This window comes from Chanodichthys erythropterus, chromosome 3, assembly GCF_024489055.1.
Source record: "Chanodichthys erythropterus isolate Z2021 chromosome 3, ASM2448905v1, whole genome shotgun sequence".
NCBI classification, from domain to species: domain Eukaryota; kingdom Metazoa; phylum Chordata; class Actinopteri; order Cypriniformes; family Xenocyprididae; genus Chanodichthys; species Chanodichthys erythropterus.
Window position 1 is genome coordinate 19,922,087 of NC_090223.1, and position 19,147 is coordinate 19,941,233.

At 41.5% G+C, this 19,147-nt stretch overlaps 1 protein-coding gene and 1 pseudogene across 4 annotated transcripts; both read right to left on the reverse strand.

Annotated features, from left to right (window-relative positions):
• Positions 1-631: 631 nt before the first annotated feature.
• Positions 632-5,184, reverse strand: LOC137017230 (cytochrome P450 2K1-like). 4 transcript variants are annotated; one of them, XM_067381255.1, is made up of 10 exons: positions 4,978-5,184; positions 4,742-4,904; positions 3,232-3,381; positions 2,983-3,143; positions 2,702-2,881; positions 2,627-2,635; positions 2,007-2,133; positions 1,737-1,921; positions 1,522-1,663; positions 632-844 (listed from the first exon to the last, which is right to left on the reverse strand). In XM_067381255.1, exons 1-10 carry the CDS (start codon positions 5,182-5,184, stop codon positions 657-659), a joined length of 1,512 nt encoding a protein of 503 aa, XP_067237356.1. In that variant the 3' UTR covers positions 632-656. The 4 variants fall into 4 exon arrangements, with proteins under 4 accessions (XP_067237356.1, XP_067237355.1, XP_067237352.1 ...); XM_067381254.1 differs by lacking the exon at positions 2,627-2,635 and having other exon boundaries at positions 2,007-2,136; XM_067381251.1 differs by lacking the exon at positions 2,627-2,635 and having other exon boundaries at positions 2,007-2,148.
• Positions 5,185-9,804: 4,620 nt separating this feature from the next.
• On the reverse strand, positions 9,805-13,754 carry LOC137003948 (cytochrome P450 2K1-like; annotated as a pseudogene).
• Between the last annotated feature and the right edge of the window lie 5,393 nt (positions 13,755-19,147).

Here is a 19,147-nt window from a genome sequence, read left to right on the forward strand (position 1 = left end):
GGTCTTGGAGGTGGAGACTGTCATTAACTATAGGATAAATGTTACAGTTAAAGCAACAGTATACCACTTTCAAAGATTAGCTGTCATTGTACTGTACTAAAATCCATTTTTATTAAACTGGTTCAGAAAGAAACATTGACATTTCGACATTTCAATCAAATAAATATTTATCCACCAGTAAATGGACTAATGTTCAGTATGCTGGTTAGCATGGCTTAGATAGTAAATGTCACAATTACAATTTTCTGCATAGATGAGAATGTAAGTGAGAAACAAAATTAGATTAAGCAAAAAGTTTATTTTCAGAAGATATATCTTGAAGTTTATCCTTTTTTATTTATCTTAATTTTTTCTGAAATCTTACAATCTTTTTCTTGTCTTACATAGTTGTGCCTCTTACGTTATTTTATTAAAGGAGGTTCATTTTTGTGTGAAAACAACATAACATTTTTTTTATTACATTTATTACTACAAAATGTAACATTAAAAAAATTGACAAACACAAAATGCACCTGCTGCTAAAGGAGTTTTATGCAATAAAAAAGTCAGAAGTGATTTTGCGGAAGTTTTGTGAGTTATTCACATATTTACATTTTGTGAATTTATTTGGAATAAATGCCAGTAAAATATATTGTTTCTGTTTTGATCCTCCAGTATCAGGGGCGTCTGATCGCACACAGCTTGTGTGGGGATGGATTCAATGTGATTCCCACTATTCCTTTGAGATCCAGATCATCTCCAGACACTCCAGGTGGAGTTGTGAAGCGGTAGCTCTGAAGGAGGGAAGTGAAGAACAGGAAAAGCTCCATATTGGCCAAACTCTCTCCCAAACAAACCCTTCGGCCTGAGAGAGAGAGAGAGAGAGAGAGAGAGAGAGGGGAGTTGAATGGTCTGTTTAAAATGCTGTCTGGGTAGGCAGGACGCTAAGTTTTAAAACAGAGCCAATGGGAGCTAAAGCAGGGCCGTGACCACAAAAGACAATAACAAAATTATAGGTGCTTAATGGGAATGGTATGAAACTTAACCTGTCAGACCTTAGTCAGGTTAGACACCATACTGAATTTAATGCAGATGAAAACAAGGTTTTGAGGGATAGACTTACAGTCTTTACAATGGCACACTCTGTATAAAGGTCCTATTACATCATTTTCACATTTAAAACCTGCTTTTGGAGTTTTTGCCCACTAAAAGTTTTTAATTTTTTTTTATTTAGAAAGACATTTCGTCTGCTGAACAATCGTGTTGTTAAACAACAGTACAATTGAACACACTATAATTTTATCCTTCACAGCCTCAATTTCATTCTTGTCAAAAATGAAAAATGGTGCTACCCTGACTATAAGGTCTATAGGAAATTAATGAGAAATATGAACAAAAATATGAAAATACAGAGAATTTTGGAGGTACAATCCACAAATCAGCCAACATGGAAACAAAAAGACTGAGAGAGAGACAAGACTGTTTAATTTCAAGTCAAATGATTATTTCCTCAAAACACTGGAAGCTCAGATTTGAGCGTACCTGCAGAAAAGGGCATGAAAGCATCTCTCTTGACAAACTGTCCCTTCTCGTCTAGGAAGTGTTCTGGGTAAAAGCTGTTCGGTTTCTCCCATTCGCTTGGATCCTTTAGAACAGACGTCAGCAGAGGAATGACAGGAGTACCCTAGAAAATGGAGAAAAGACGATGTTCAAGATGCACATGGGATCTTTTCTAGGCCTACATTCTTCTGACAGACCTTTTTGATGAAGTATCCATTGAAGTGAACGTCACAGCTGGTCTTATGAGGGAGATTCATGGGCACTATGTTGGCCAGTCTCTGAGTTTCATGAATCACAGCATCTGTATATGGTAATTTCTTTCTGTCGTCCACCACTGGCTGACGTCCACCGATCACTCCGTCAATCTCATCCTGAACTCGATCTGCATTATGACATATTTTTGTGTTTTATGACTCAAATTAATTCAGCTAATGTGTGTGTGTGTGTGTGTGGGGGGGGGGGGTTACCCTGTATCTGAGGGTATTTGGCCATGAGCATCAAAGCCCAGCGCAGAGTCGTTCCTGTTGTGTCAGTACCAGCAGCAAACAGATTTCCTACTATCACAAGAAGATTCTCCTGGTAAAAGCGCGAGTCCTTCTTGCCGGATTGCTGGCAAGTACAAATCCACAAAGCACAAATTTATCATGTTTACTAAAATACTGAGGAAAAATTTGAAATTAGAAAATTGAAACAATGAAATTCATGTAATTGTAGTTTGAACCCAAATGGATATTAAGATATCTTTAATATTTCTTGAGTTACAGGCAAAAACATTTTTTCCCCAATTTTTGAACTTTTACCATTAGCATATGATGCAACAAGGATTGAAAAAGTCAAGAGATTTTACTAATTGAACTATCAATCTGTAACACGTTACATCAAGGTCTCATTACCCAGATAGCAAGCAACCATTGCAATAATGTTAAGACAATATTATTGTGTCAATGTTAACCACATTGAATCAATATCACTTTTGCACCCACAATGATTGCACCCACAAAAATCAATGGTAACGGCATTGAATCAATGTTACAATGTGATGTTGGTTCAGTATCATGCTTGCACTCTCAGAAAATGAAACAACAACTACAACTGACTTAAAGCCACACAGCCTGAAATTAACTGAAAATAAAAGAAAACAAATCTCTCAAGATTTCTGTACCTCGTCGCTCTGTTTGCGGATGAGAAAGGAGTCGACAAACCCTCGGAGGTCCTGTGGATTCAGAGTCTCCAGCAGCTCATTGATCAACTTCGTCACCTCTGCTCTATTTTTCAACACATTTCTTACAATAATCCTTTTGCTGTTGAGGAACGGACCCAACCACGGAAATGTATTGTAAAGCTACAAGTACACATAGAGAAAGATATGTATTCATGATTTAAAAAAAAGAAGAATTTCAAGTCAACCAAATTTTCTATAACATACAGTAAATCATACTTTACCATCATAGAAGCCGATCCACTAATCCGAATATTTTCATTTGCCTTGTCAACCATTTCTGTGAATCGAGGGTCTGTGTATTCAAATCTGCTGCCGTACACAATAGATGAGATGATGTTTGACACAGCGTAGTTCACAGGGTGTGTTGTGTCGAAGGCTTTCCCTGTGAAGAGCAAACAAATGTCTCTCAAGGGATCCTTTTAAACTAAGAACATGATTGCAGAAGTCCATAAATGTGTTTCAGCGTGTACCTTCAAACTTATCAAACTCTCCTTTCAGATACTGAATTTCCTCTATGATTTTGTCTTCACTTCCTCTCTTGCCCATCCCGAAGTCCCGCAGATTGCTGAGAGCGAATCGTCGCATCTCTTTCCAGTTCTCTCCATTGGAAAAGAGGATTCCTGATCAACACAGACAGAACCATCTGATCACAAGTCTAGAAATTAGAAAGTCTGAGAAATTTTCAAAGACTCCCAATCAGACATTTTCTTACTATGCAGTGGGCTGCAATAAACTCCAATGGCAGAAGAGCAACAATAAGCAGAAAACAAACCAACACAATAAGATGTCTGCAGAGCTTTAATTTTGCTCCATAACAAACAATAGGACTCGACACTAGACATGTGCCGATATTCGGTAATAGATATATCACGATAATGAATATGCACAATATTGTTATCGCGGGCACTTCAAAATACCGTGAATAATTATTTATTATGAATTGTTTAAATTTTTATAATGCATTTTAAGAATACTTTACCCATCAACCATATAAAATGCACAACACCGCTGTATGCTGCGTCAAATAAACGCACATGTAAACGAGCCCAACGTGAATGAGAAGCACAGGGCGGAAAGAGTGAAGGAGACGTGCTGAATGAAAGTGCACGTTCACACTCTGATAGCAGAGGATACTGATGGAACAGCAGAAATGCAGCGGTTACCCCGGAAACCCCGTAAAGAAAGCAGCTGAGCTATTGAACAGTATTTAAAATGCTTCAAATAGCCATTCAGCATTTTTGTATTCACAAGGTTGTTCATCACAGCACCCACTACTTAATACTTAAAGACTTAATAGGCTATTTATTTTCAATCTTAATCATTTTTATATTTTAATCTGGACTACATCATGCCCTATAATGATTGAAAATGTTCTGATTATTTGTTATTGTTCAGTAACACTTAGTGACATAAGGCTTCATTAGTTAACATGTTAATTCATTATTACCAAACATTTATTAATCTTAGTTCATGTTAATTTCTTAGTTAATGTTTAATTACAAATTAAATGTTGTAATTATTATTTAATGGACCTGAGCTAAAACTAACAATGATCAGTTGTATTTCTTTATTAACATTAACAAAAAAATAATACCTTCTGTAACAAATGTAGCTATTGCTCATTCTTAATCTTAGTTAATGCAGTAATTAATGTACTAATTAGTAAGTAATTTATAATTCTTTCGAACTTTAATCTGTTTAAAAATTGTACTTTATATATTTTTTGTGTATTGCGTTATTGTATTTAATAATGTTCAGAGTTCTTTTTGTTATAAGAAAAAGAGTTCTTAAACATGTTATACTATGAAAACATTTTTTTTGCAACTTATTTCAATATTGTGATAATACCGTATACTGTGATAAAAGCTTCAGCAATCATTGCAACATGAAAATTTGATACCGTCACATGCCTACTCGACACATTTGGATTGTAAATTAAGAACTGATTTAAATGCAAACAAAGCATTGAGTCATTCTTACCATGACCGTCGGTAACTATCCTGAAACCAGGTGTAATATCTCGCTCCCCAAACTCATCTGCATAGTTCACAAGTGCTTCTTTAACGGTTTTATGTCCAACTAGTACCACAACTTTTTTAGGACCCAAAAACACTTGGTAAACATTCCCATAGGTTCTGGACAGCTGAAGGACACAAAGAAGGACATCTTTTAAAATGTACTATAATAGATTAAATGTATCTATGTCAAGTTCTCACCTCACAAAGGGTGTCAAAGGGTCTCGTGAGGTCAAGACTCAGCAGGTTCCCCAGCAGTGGCAGAGGTTTGGGTCCCGGTGGCTCGATTTCCCCCTCTTTCTGAGATCTGGAATCACAGGTAAGTCGATATAAAAACATTAACAAAAGAAAAGCAGCCAGTAATGTACCTGTGCTGGAAAAATTCAGCATTGATTCAACAACAGCCATTTTTTAAGGCTGCATAAATGTTCTGCTGCATCCAAACCCTTGTAATGCATATATATGGGAGGAACCTCAATTAAATCCATGGAGAGTTTGTAATTCAAAACGAGGTAGCCATGAGAATACAGTGCTGTTATGGTTGCAACTTGCAACAGGAACCAGGTACATGAGTCATGAGTCATGACAATGAATCAATGAACATTAAATTAGTACTAAGGCCACAGAACAATAATACAAAACACACTTGTCTTTAACATCAGAGGTATAATTCAAATGACCTTTTTGTTTTGTATGATATTTACAAAGATATTGTGATTTATTGGGCTAGGCATATACTTGCATGAGTATTTAAACTGTAATTGGTAAGCAGTTTTAACTGTAACTTGCTGTAATTTTTTTCTTCCGCCATATGCACACTCCAAAAACCACTATAAAAAGTCCTGACAGCCAACCCAATGTAAGCAAACCTGAACATTCACAATGATTCAGTGATTTAAAGACAGTGTTTCTGATTGGCTACAAAATGTCTGGGCTGCACCCCATCTATTTAATTTCTTGGGCTGTCCCAGACACAGGTTTAATGATATTTTATCCATGATTTAAGCATTTTCTTACAGCAAGATCAAAATTAAACTAATTCAGTCTAACTGAACCAAAGTTTGCTTTCATCTTAGAACTGATCCATAAATGAATTAATTTAAGATAATAATTACACAGCTTTGAGTGGTGTTTCTTTGCACTTAGGAAATAAATGATAACTTATAAAACACTTATCTTAGATTTGAGCCAGCTAAGTAACACAATGTACACCAAACTCTGATAGGACACTTCATACAAATTCATTACTTTATACCTGAAGAGGTTTATTTTGTCCTTCATCCCACTTATTGCATGATTACTTACTGTAAGTACTGAATTAATAGCTTAAGATCTAAACAAGACTTAATTGAGTGGAACAGCACTGACTAACTACTGATCTACAGTAAACAAAATGTGCCATGGTATACACACTATATAAACAGGTGATAATGCTTCAGTCAGATTTTCAATAGCAATGATATAGTTTACAGCAGGTCATCTGTCCCCGAAATGTTCCCAAATCAGCTGAACTGACTGGGGATGGAGTCTCCACTCCCCGGGACAGGACTGCTGTCGTGATAGCTCCTAGGCTGCCCGATTGAGTCGGCCCCGGAATATGAATGGCACGAAGTGACTTCAGATGCTTCTGACTCCATAAGAGGAGATGGCGAGCCAGTTTCAGTGGAATCTTGCCGTCGAACTGATTCAGGCAATTCAGCAGACACTGTGCGCGCTCGCTCGTAAGCTGCACGTACATGGTGACCGAGTCTATTCCCATACCAAGAAAAGAGATCCCCTGCACTAGGCAGAGTTTGCTCTTTCCCCAGCTGACCCGAAGGCCCAGATGGGCGAGGTGTCTCTGTGCTCGCACAACCGCTCTCGAGAGTGTGCTAGAATCAGCCAGTCGTCGAGGTAGTTGAGTATACGGACACCGGAGAGGAGCAAGAGCTCCCTCCGCGACCTTCGTGAAGGCGCGGGGAGACAGGGCCAGCCCGAAAGGGAGGACCTTGTACTGAAATGTCTGCCCCACGAAAGCAAACCGAAGAAACTGTCTGTGTTGAGGAAGAATGGATACATGAAAGTACGCGACTTCATCTCAGCTAGAGGGACCGGCTTGATCGCACCCTTTGCCAAAAGGGTAGCAATCCTCGAACGCATGACAGGGGCATCTTTGTCCACCAACGTAGCGTGAATCCCCCGAAATCTGGGGAGACGCCAAGCGAACTGAATCGCATAGCCGAGCCTGATCGTTCAGATGAGCCAGCGGGACAGGTTGGGTAGCTCTAACCAGGCTCCCAGAAACCTTGCCAGTGGGGTCAAAGGAACCACAGGTGCAGCCTCGGTGGGGCAGCGAGACGGAACAGACGTCACTGGTATGGGAGGCACAGTGTCCCGTAATAAGGGTTGCGTCTGAAACCGTGGAGTGACAGAGGGGGCTCCGTGAGAAGGCAAAGCGTTCTCGGCAAACTCAAGAAACGGTTTGTGTCGAGGAAGATTGGAGACATGAATGTATGCGTCCTTCAGGTCTATCGCTTCAAACCAATCTAGTGGACGAATGCTCTCGAAAATGCGTTTGGGCGTTAACATCTTGAACGGGAGTCTGTGAAGAGCCCGGTTCAAAACCCGAAGGTCCAGGATTGGCCATAACCCACCTGTCTTTTTGGGTACAATGAAGTATGGGCTGTAAAAACCCAACTTCATCTCAGCTGGAGGGATCGGCTCAATCGCGCTCTTTGCCAAAAGGGTAGCAATCTTCGAACGCATGACAGGGGCGTCTTTGCCCACCATCGTAGCTTGAATCCCCCGAAATCTGGGGAGACGGCGAGTGAACTGAATCGCATAGCCGAGCCTGATCGTTCAAATAAGCCAGCGGGACAGGTTGGATAGCTCTAACCAGGCTCCCAGAAACCATGCCAGCGGGGTCAAAGGAGGGCGACCTCTGCGACGAGCAGACTGAGGCACCTGAGCCGACGGCAGTGTAGGAGCAGCAGCTGGCTGCCGGAGCAGGATATGGCTGATTGTCTCAGACTGTCTCTGAGCGGCCGAGAATTGCTGGGCAACAACCTTGACCGTATCGCCGAAAAGGCCGGCCTGAGAGACAGGGGAGTTTAGGAGTACAGTCCAACTCCCTCACGTCTGCCAGGTTCAGCCATAGGTGGCGCTCCTGGACCACCAAGGTGGACATCACCTGACCAATCGAGCGTGCCGTGACCTTAGTCGCCCGAAGGGCAAGGACCAATTGGCTGTGCGAGCCTCCTGAAGGGCCGCTTGGTCAGCACCCGCCTCGTGCAGGCCTTTGAACACCTTAGCCTGGTAGTCCTGCAAGGTGGCCATGGCGTGCAGGGTGGAAGCGGCCTGACCCGCAGCTCTGTAAGCCTTGGTCTCAAGCGTAGACAAGAACTTACAGGCCTTGGACGGGAGCTTGGGTCACCGCGCCACGTAGAGGCGCTCGGAGGACACAACTGCATCGCAACCGAACGCTCCACGGGGGTACCCCAGCATACCCTTTAGCCACCCCGCCATCGAAGGAGGTGAAGGCGGAGGCAGCATCAGAACGGTTTCGGGCAGTTAAAGGTGCCTTCCATGTACTGGTAAACTCCTCATGCACTTCTGGGAAGAATGGAACTGGTGGGGGGCCCTGGTGTTCACCAGAGCGTGCAGCCCCCAGGAACCAATCAACCAGCCTCGAGCGTTTGGGACAGGGTGGAGGATTCCACTCCAACCCAATGCTCTCGTCTGCCCAGGCAAGAATGGCCATCAGCTCGGGATCTGACTCGGAAAACGCTGCTCTCTCAGAGGGAGGCAACGCAGCCAAATCTTCATCTCCCGAGGACTCAAACCCGCCTTGAGATGCAGCGATGAGACGCTGGGTCCCCAAGAAGGGGAGGCAGCAGGCCCACCCGGAAGCTCCAGCGGCTGAGATGCCTGGGAGGGGGGCGTGGCCCGAGGAGGCTGGATCGTCGGGTTGTTCCACACCATAACCCTCAGATCACCCTGGCCACCAACCGAGATAGCCCCCTCACGAGAAGTGGAACTAGGTCAGGGTGTGGCAGAGGGGACTCGATACTGTTTAAGGTAATCGAGTCTCGATCTAAGCATCTTGATGGTCATGTTCCCACATTGAGAACATGAGCTATCCATGAAAGCCACTTCAGCGTGCTGAAAACCCAAACACGTGAGACAGCGATCATGGCCGTGAAGAGGCGCCATATAGCAACCGCACCCAGAAGCACACGGGCGGTACGACATCTTTAAAAAGACACGACCGTAAAAACCTGTGAAGCTCTTTTAGGAAATGCTCTTTTAGTACTGAAGCGCTCAGGGGAAACAGGCAAGGCAGGAACACTGGAATCCGCTGAAACACGCCGTCACACCAGTACTGCAGAGACTCGTCCCGTAGAAACACTCCGGTGAAGGCAACGATGCGCTCGGCTCCGAAGCGAAAGCTTGAATGCGAGTTGCTCACGCTGCTCCTTATATACCCACTGAGTGGGGTGGAGCTTGCGCATGCAAATTCCGCAGACCAAGATACTCTTCGTATCATTGGCTCGTTTTGTTAACACTCGAAAGTGAGTCTCTGACGTAAAGTCAAAGTGACCGACTGAAAGGGAACAAAAGATTTGTAAAGCTCAAAAAAAAAAAAAAAAAAAAAAACATCCATCACTAGATTGTTGAATAAAGTAATTATTTGTTTTTTTGGCTCACAAAAAGTATTCTTGTCGCTTTTTAACATTAAGGTTGAACCACTGTAGTCACATGAACTCTTTTAAATATGTCTTTAGTACCTTTTGGGGCATCTGAAAGTGTCAATTATCTTGCTGTCAATGGATGCCTCACTGAGCCATCGGATTTCATTAAAAATATTTTAATTTGTGTTCTGAAGATGAACAACGGTCTTACGGGTGTAGTACGACATGAGGATGAGTAATTAATGACAGAATTTTCATTTTTGGGTGAACTAACCCTCATATCGATTATACTAATCCACATAGTAGCCGATCCACCAACCCGAACATTTTCATTTGCTCTGTCGGCCATTTCTGTGAATCAAGGGTCTGTGTATTCAAATCTGCTGCCGTACACAATAGATGAGATGATGTTTGACACAGCGTAGTTCACAGGATGTGTTGTGTTGAATGCTTTCCCTGTGAAGAGCAAACAAATGTCTCTCAAAGGATCCTATAAATAAGAACATGATTGCAGAAGTCCATAAATGTGTTTCAGTGTGTACCTTCAAACTTATCAAACTCTCCTTTCAGATACTGAATTTTCTCTATGATTTTATCTTCACTTCCTCTCTTGCCCATCCCGTAGGTTGCTGAGAGCGAAACGTCGCATCTCTTTCCAGTTTTCTCCATTGGAAAAGAGGATTCCTGATCAACACAAAAACAGAAAGTACTAGTAACACTTCAAGCTACATATATTGGTAGTTATTAGTAAAACTGTTATCACCATGAATTGTGGTCATAAAATTGTGTTGGTGTTGTTAGGCCCGCCCAAACGACCCAACGGCGGTTTCCCATAGGACGGGTAAGGTTTCTTGCAAATTTGTTTTTTTCAGTGTGGCAAATTAATTTAATTCCAAGTAAACTTTTATCTGACTCCATGGTATTATGACCTTGAATTTCGTTTAGAATGTCAATTGATTATTGGTCATTTGTATAATAATTTGGCTCTACATTTGAATATTCTATTTAACTCTTTACTCTTATTGTACTCTTTCATTTGGTTCTCAGAGTCGCACAGGGTCCCCGCACTGGCCATTCATTAATTATGCGGGCCCACGATCACAAACTTTCCATTCTTGGTCACTGGACAGAGGTAATTGACTATACTATTTAGAAGGCCACTTTCATGCTTGCTCTATCTAAAAGTATTTGTTTAGTCTCCATAGATCTGTATACACTTGAATTAAAGTAACACTATCAGAGGTCATAACCACTACTACAGATAAGCTGACCAATATTACTTCTATGACAGTAGCTTTGGTTTGGTTATGCCATGGTTTCCCACGTACACTTAGCTAGAGTAACATTACATTAAACAGAGGTAAGGCTCACCCTATTTAGGTTGGTCGATCAACATTTTGTTGTCCTAAACAGAAATTCCCTATTTAGCCTTTACAGTCTAAGTACACTTGAACTAATGCCAAGCGTTAGTCGGAGCTCTAAAATCACAGTTAGTGTGCCCTATGCTCCACTCAAAACTGGACTTTAGTCCGTTACTAACCTGACGCAGATTTGCGGTAACAATGGATACATCGTAATCTACAGAAGTCAATAATTTCAGAGTAAGTCAGAATAAAATCAAATGTGACAATTTATTAGTCAGGTAAATGTATCATGCCAATTACATAATCAATTCAAAGATGATCAATACAAAACATCAAATGCTCAGAAATAGGTTAAGATGTATACCTGACTTTATAAAAATACACATTGCTGAGTGTCCTGGACACTCCGCAATGTGGGCTTCATCTGAATACCGAGTCGCCCCGAGCCTTTTGCAACATTTCTTTTAATACTCAGACCAAGATAAGACATCCCCCGATGTGGGAAATTAACTTACAATTTGCATCAGAATTTGCATTGAATAGGGTCACAGACCCAGGGAGTTCGCACCTTCCTGTGGAAGAGGAGGTGGTTTGGATGAAGGACCCTGGGAAAGGGGCACACCCAAAGTTGCAACCAAAGTATCTCTAAACTTTTAAAACCTTTAATACCTTTGGTTTACTTCCATGTAGACGAGACCATTGTACCAATTGCACTGAGGCATTTCAAAGATACCAAACATGTATAGCATTCTGTGATGATTGTTCACATTACACCACATAGATTTTGGGTGAATTTCAGGTCATCTCTGCATGTAGAGAGAAGAGATGGGGGAGGAGTGGGTGAAGGAAGGGAAATGTAGATTATGGCAATGCTGAGGTGTGATTGACTGTCTCGGATGAGGATGCTAATTTTGCGAGAGAGAGTTCAAATGTTAATTTCCTTTGTTTTCTCAAAGAGTAGCCCTTTCTTGGTCCAGGCACTCCGGCATCAGTCTTACATTGTCTACCATTTGGAAAGCTCTAAACTGCTTCATTTTTCTGCTTATTTCTGCCAAGATGTAAATATGGACTGTGACTGTTTTTCGAGACACTGAAGGGAGCAAGGTGTAGTCAGCAATGCACATAATAAAAGCGTGAAAAAGAACTGCCCAAACGATTCAATTGAGCGAGTCATTTATGCAGGAACTGCTCTGTGGTGCGTTTCCTGAACAACGATGTAACTCGCTGCTGAACTATTATGATGCATCATTGAACAAATCAACTAGCTAGTCACGACTGTTTCCCGAAACCACATTGTCGCAAACCTGTCGTTCAGCCACGTTGGTGAATGTCGTCACGCAGGTGGCGAGTAATAACTTCTGTAAATGAATCCGTTTGAGTTCGAATTAATGCTAGATTTTTTTGCTATAAATTACAGACATGGCATTAGAGGACTAATTCTCATTTTCCTCAGTTATTTTGCTGTATTTCCAGATTAAATCGAATGCTTGTTCTGAGAGCACGTACACACATGTGCACTCTCCAAAAACGGTGCTTATAAAGTCTCTTGACAAACTAAAATATGTAAATGACATTTGTATATATTCAAAATAAAAGATATACATTAATGTCAGCTTACTTTTTTTGCTCAAGATAATGATTTATTAAGTCCACATGTCATAAAAACAAAAAACTATGCTACAGCTCGAGAGCTGTCATTCCAAACACACAAGTTTGCGATGTAGTCTGTGAATGTTCGTTTGAACTATGGTTTCGGGAAACACCAAATCGTTGAAGTATGTAAGTAACGACGGAAATTGTGATGTTAGTTGGCTAACGATGATTTTGGGGTATACTGGGGTGCGTTTCCCGAAAGCATCGTTAGCCAACCATGGTCGTAAGTCCCATTGAACTCTATTGGTAACAACGGAACTTGCAACCATAGTTCGCTTTGGGAAACAGACCCCTGGTATTTTGTGGTTTCAATGAATCAGACGGATTTAAAAGAACCGAATCAAAAGAGTCAGTTTTTCCTAAATCATTCACTTAATGTGATTCAATCATTATTATTATAAATTATTTATGTTATTTGCCAAGGGAAAATTTCTCCTTTTCGTTTAAGTTTGATATTTATATTTAATTTTATTTCAGCATTAATTAAATTACAGAAGTTATTAACAATAAAAACACTTTATTGCTTAAATATCACAGCGTTTTATTGTTCATATAACATTGATTTTATTGATTAAATAGCTATAAAAATGTTACATTGTTAACAAAATTAGAACTGCTAGTGAAATCAGATTCAGGAATAAATGACTCTTTTGAGTAGGTTCATTTTAAAGAATTGGTCGATCTGATCTAAAATGTTGAAGTCAAAATTTATCAGCTTGAGCGAACACATATTGAGGTGAAGCTGTATATTGTGTATGTTAATGTATATCTTGACATTTTAGCTCTTCAACATATAAAATGCAACACAATTGCCAATATAATGTTTACATATTGTTTTAAATAACAGTATTCAGTTGATCTTACCATGTCCTTTGGATACTATCCAGAATCCAGGCATAATATCCCGGTCCTTAAACTCTTCTGCATAGTTCACAAGTGCTTGTTTAAATGTTTTGTATCCAAATAGTACCAAAACATTTTTAGGACCATAAAACACTTGGAACATATTTCCATATGTTTTGGACAGCTGAAGGACACAGAGACAAACCTCAGAATGTTACTCTCACTGTTTAAATGTGTCAATGCCAAGTCCTCACCTCACAAAAGGTGTCAAAGGGTCTCTTGAGGTCAGCAGGTTCCCCAACAGCGGCAGTGGTTTGGGTCCTGGTGGCTCTTTCCACTCTTTCTGAGATTTGGATCCAGAGAAAAGCGAATATAAAACCAGAATCAACAGCAAAGCTCCCAGTAATGTACCTGTGCTGGGAAACTGCAGAAGTCGATTACAGCCATTTTACAATCTGGGCAGCTAAACTGCTAAGCATCGACCAGATGCAACCATAAGCTTTTATATGGGAGGGCTGTCATGTGATTCTGCTGGAAATTATACTTTATATCAAGGTAACTAGAGGGTTTGTATGCTTTTTCTACTGGGGTCCAAAAGTCTAAGAACATATTCAATATTTGGGATTCAAAATTAAACCTGGAAATGAACAGAATGTTCCCTAACTACTGCCAATTTTCTTTAACAGTTAATCATTGTATTGCTAACATTGTGCTGTAGTAATCGGTTTAAATCTGTGGCCATTATTGTACGTAGCTAGATAATATTTAGCACCTTGCTTGTTTGCTGTTTTCTGTAAAGCTGATTTGAAAAGATGTATACTATGTTTGATTGGCTGCCACCAAATTTCTTATGCTGCCACCAAATTTCTTATGCATGCACAAACACATCAATCAACTCCACATGACCAATGAAATCAAGGGCGAAAAGCCAAAACATTTAATAATTATTAAGTAGAGAACGTTGCACATTTTGAGGGAAGTGATGTTCTACATTTTCCTCAAGCCCTCCTGAATCAGTGTGAAAAATGCCACTACAGTTCTGTTGGTCACAAATGATTTGAAAGACAGATTGAGTTGTTACCATATATCTGCTTGATTCGTAAACCATGTCTAATATCTCTGTATACAAACTAACAAGTGCTTCTTTAACGGTTTTAAATTCTACCCAACTAGGACTTTTTTGGGACCCAAAGGTGCTCTGACTGCCTCAAGACCAGCCGAACACAGTGAGTGTGTGTTAGAAATCAGGAATGGTGAGAGGACATTGTGCTTGGTACATTTTTTAAAACAAACATGTATCTTTTGCCAACAAAGTTTAAATCCCGTCTGGCTAGCATGCTTCCCATATTCATGCATTAGGTCAGTAGGGCGGTCTTTTGTGGTGATTCGAACACATTCGACTACATGAGTGTTTACACTACAAAAGCAATACAGTCAAATGAGTTTTCGACTACCTCTGGAAGTGGTCAAAAGTGGACAAGCTCAAAACATTTTAGACCCCTTTTACACCTGTATTTAGTGTCGTCCACTTGTGGTCTTAATACCAGGTGTAAACAGGGCCAAAAACACTTTGATTGTAACATTATTAAAGTGGATTGGCAAAAAAATAAATTAATAAATCACACAAAGTATGAAGTACATGCTAAAAATTTCAACAAAGTCAGTTCTTTCACAAAATAATGTTATTATTCTAAAAGATTGCTCACAGACTGTATAAAAGTCATAATTATGCAGATGTATGTTTAACATTACATTTAGATAATGACCGTAAAGAAACATTATGGAGACTGAACACCAGTTTTTTAAAAGATAGTGTATTTCATAATTTTGTTGAAAAAGAAATTAGAGACTATACAGACTATAACAATGACACCTGCACTTCTCCAAGTATATTTTGGGACGCCTTAAAGGCCGTTCTTAGGGGAAAATTGATTATGTGGTCTTCTATGAAAAAAAAAAAGAAAGAGAAAGGCGTATCAATGATTTGACCGCAGAACTAAAGTCCCTTGAACAAAAACATATGAAAAATAATAATAATGACCTATTAGAAAATATAACAGAAATAAAGCAAACTTTACTATGAAAATGGTCCCAAAGCTAAGAAACTTCTTGCTTGGAGATTACGTAAACAGCAGGCTGATTTATACACAAGGTGAAAAACCCTCAGGATGAAAAGATACACTATAACTTGAAAGACATACAAAATTCTTTTGCAGCTTTCTATATGCAACTATATACCCAACCACACCCATTGGATCAAGAAGCTACAAACCGTTTTCTGTCCTCGCTTGACCTACCATAAATAGGAACAGAACAGAACAAAAAGTTAAATCAATTAATAACAGAGGAGGAAATCAGTAGAAAAATTTCTAAATTGAAAGTAAACAAAATGGCAGGTGAGGATGGCTACCCCGCAGAGTGGTACAGACATTTCCGAAAATTTATTATTCCCCAACTTAAAAATTGTTTTAACCACATCTTAACAGGAGGAGAAATACCACCATCCTGGAAACGGGCGGTGATTTCAGTTATACACAAACCAGGCAAAGACAAAATTGAATGTGGTTCGTATAGGCCAATATCGGTTTTAAACATTGATTACCGCATATTTGCAACAATTTTAGCCAAGAGGCTTGAATCAATTGTCCCTGATCTAACAGACACAGATCAATCTGGATTTGTACGAAATCGACAAACCCATGATAATGTAAGGCGGGCCCTCCATCTTTTTGATAAAATGAAAAATAAAGAATCAATTGCCATTAGTCTTGATGCTGAAAAAGCATTTGATTCTGTTGGTTGGGAATATTTATACCTAGTTTTAAACAGATTTGGATTTAATAGTAAATTTATTGGATGTATAAGATCTTTGTATGACTCGCCATCTGCCAGAATTAAAATAAATGGGGACCTTTCCGACACTGTGAATTTAGGAAGAGGCTGTCGACAGGGCTGTCCCCTTAGTGCGACGTTTTTTGCTCAGAGAACATAAAAACATCTCCGGTATTATCATAGGAGACTCATAGGAGAACATAAAGCATGCTTGTATGCTGATGATGTTCTCTTAACATTATCTAACCCTAATGTGAGTTTACCCAAACTCTTGTCCTTACTCAAAGAATTTGGTACCTATTCAGGATACAGATTAAATTTGCAAAAAACTCAGATTATCTCATTTAACTACCACCCGTCCATAGATATTAAAAAATTGTCAAAATTCAACTGGAAAAATAAAATAAAATATTTAGGAATACAAATTCCTAAAGATCTTTCTAGATTGTTTGAGGAAAATTATGCTATATTGACCTCAAATATTAAAGCTGATATACAGCGGTGGTCTCTGTGTTACGGTTAGCTGCAGGAAGGAGCACAGACGAGTAGAAATCCAAATACTAGTTTTAATGACGTAATCCACAGGTTAACAGGCATAGAGAAGCAACACAACATCTTACAACGGTGAACGGACCAGGACTGAGTGAACGGGGGCAAACTAAATAGCAAACATAACAAGGGTGATTAACTAGACACAGGTGATACAGATAACTAATGATTAAGGCGGGAAACAGAACATGTGATCACAGAACGAAAACAAAGTCCATAAACTGAAACTGAAACTAAACAGACTGTGACATTACGCCCTCCTCCGGAAAGGCGTGTCCTCACGCTGTGAAAGGAGAAATGGAGGCGGCTTGGGAGGAGGACGAGGGTGTGGCCAGGAGCAGGAACCGGAGGCAGGCAGAAGACTGGAAGATGACGACCAAGGCGGGATTGGAGGAGGTAGGAGTGGCCAGGTGGATGTGACCCAGAGCACAGCCAAGGCGGTGACCCAAGGTGACGTCAACGGTGGTAGGAGCCTTGATGGTGGTTTAGTGGAGATGACCAACGGTGACGGAGCCTTGGAGGGTGGAATCCCCCGCGCAGACGGAAGTCCGAGGCGGTGATGGGATGCCGATGACCTGGGCGGCCGCGACGAAGCCGCAGTGACGACTTTCCGAGGCGAAGGTGGAGATCCGGAGAGCAGAGGACGAGCTGGAGTGACCGAGGGCGGAGGTGGAGCCTGATGGAGGGCGGAGCTTGCCGAAGCCGAAGGGGTGGAGGGCCGAAGAGTAGCGCACGGCCCGCAAGTCCGCAGCGGAGGCTTGGCGACGTCCGACCCAGGGGGAGCCGACGTACCGAGGGAGCCCAGTGAGTCTGAATGCTCGATGGTCGGAGCCGGAGTCGAGGGGAGGAGGAGTGTAGGTGCAGGAGCCAGGCCGACGGGTCGAGGCAGGACAGAGCACGACGAGGCAGGAGGCGGAGCCACGGACTCCTGACGCCCAGAAGGAGTGACCTCCCAGCAGGACCATGATGAGGCCTCGCCACTGAGAGGAGGATGAGGTGAGTCAATGGGAATGATGGGAGGTGACGATGGCTGGGTGACAGGCTTGGCGATGCTCTGGAAATGAGTGGCACAGGAACCCAAAGATGAAGTGTCCTTACTGGTAGTTATTTGAGGTGGTGGGAGAGGGAGGTTGGGTGGGGATGATAGAACTGTCGAAGAATCAGAATCATTGGAAATGCAGGGATACAAAGTATTTTTCACACCACTCTCTATAAAACTGTCCAATAAGTCCAACTGTTGCTCGCTCTCAGTGGCGGGGGTATGGGCGGGGCTCGCATCCATCCCCTCGAACTCCACTAGGACTCCCACGGCGATGGATGATGACGTCGGCTCACGCCCCTGGTCAGATTCCTGGTGGTGCTTCGGCTCCGGGGCGATGTTGAGCTCCACCTCTTTGTCCTCGGGTGTAGGCTCTAGCGTCGCGGCAGGCGGAAGCTTCCAGTCTGCGGGGGGCACAGGCGTCGTCAATCGCGGTGGTGACGGGCTGGGCTCTGGGTCTGGCCGGGTTCGGAATCGGGACCGCACGCTTTCCAGACACAAATATACGGCTTCCCTCCAACTAAGTCCGGTGGTGTCTGGAAGGTGGGTGGCATGGTAGAGGTTGGCCCCGATCCAGAACAGGTCCTTGATGGTTTCATCCTCCAAAGAGGTCTGTCTAGCCAAAACGCAAAAGTTTGTGGCAAAATGAAAAAAATCGTGGCTTTCCTGGGCCACGGTGATGAACGTGGCCCGTTCATCAAATTTGGGCGGTCCGTTCATCTGTTACGGTTTGCTGCAGGAAGGAGCACAGACGAGGAGTAGAAATCCAAATACTAGTTTTAATGACGTAATCCACAGGTTAACAGGCATAGAGAAGCAACACAACATCTTACAACGGTGAACGGACCAGGACTGAGTGAACGGGGGCAAACTAAATAGCAAACATAACAAGGGTGATTAACTAGACACAGGTGATACAGATAACTAATGATTAAGGCGGGAAACAGAACATGTGATCACAGAACGAAAACAAAGTCCATAAACTGAAACTGAAACTGAAACTAAACAGACTGTGACACTCTGCTGCCAATGAATACGTATAATAGGATTGATAGTATCAAAATGAATGTGTTACCGAGGATTCTCTATTTGTTCCTGGCACTGCCAATTCGGATACCACCCAAACAATTTTATGATTGGAATAGAATGATGTCACATTTTATTTGGGCAAAACAAAAACCAAGAATAAAGTTCCAAACATTACAGTTGCAAAAGGAGAAAGGCGGATTGGCTGTACCATGTTTGGAAGATTACTACAAAGCAGCACAGCTGCGAGTACTGATAGGCTGGAGTGATCCAACATGCGAGGTTAAATGGAAGGAAATAGATCAGTCATATTTTGACACCCCCCTACAGTCCATGCTCGGTGATAAACCTCTTCTCAATAAACATTTAAACTCACAATTGCTACCTTCCTTAAT

Excerpts from the sequence above, each read along its gene's own strand:
- LOC137017230 (XM_067381251.1), bottom strand. The coding sequence starts at position 5,184 with ATGGCTGTTGTTGAATCAATGCTGAATTTTTCCAGCACAGGTACATTA. Across the intron at positions 3,144-3,231 it reads AGAGTTTGATAAGTTTGAAG|GGAAAGCCTTCGACACAACA; the intron begins GTACACGCTGAA and ends TGCTCTTCACAG. Across the intron at positions 2,149-2,701 it reads TCCGCAAACAGAGCGACGAG|CAATCCGGCAAGAAGGACTC; the intron begins GTACAGAAATCT and ends TGTACTTGCCAG.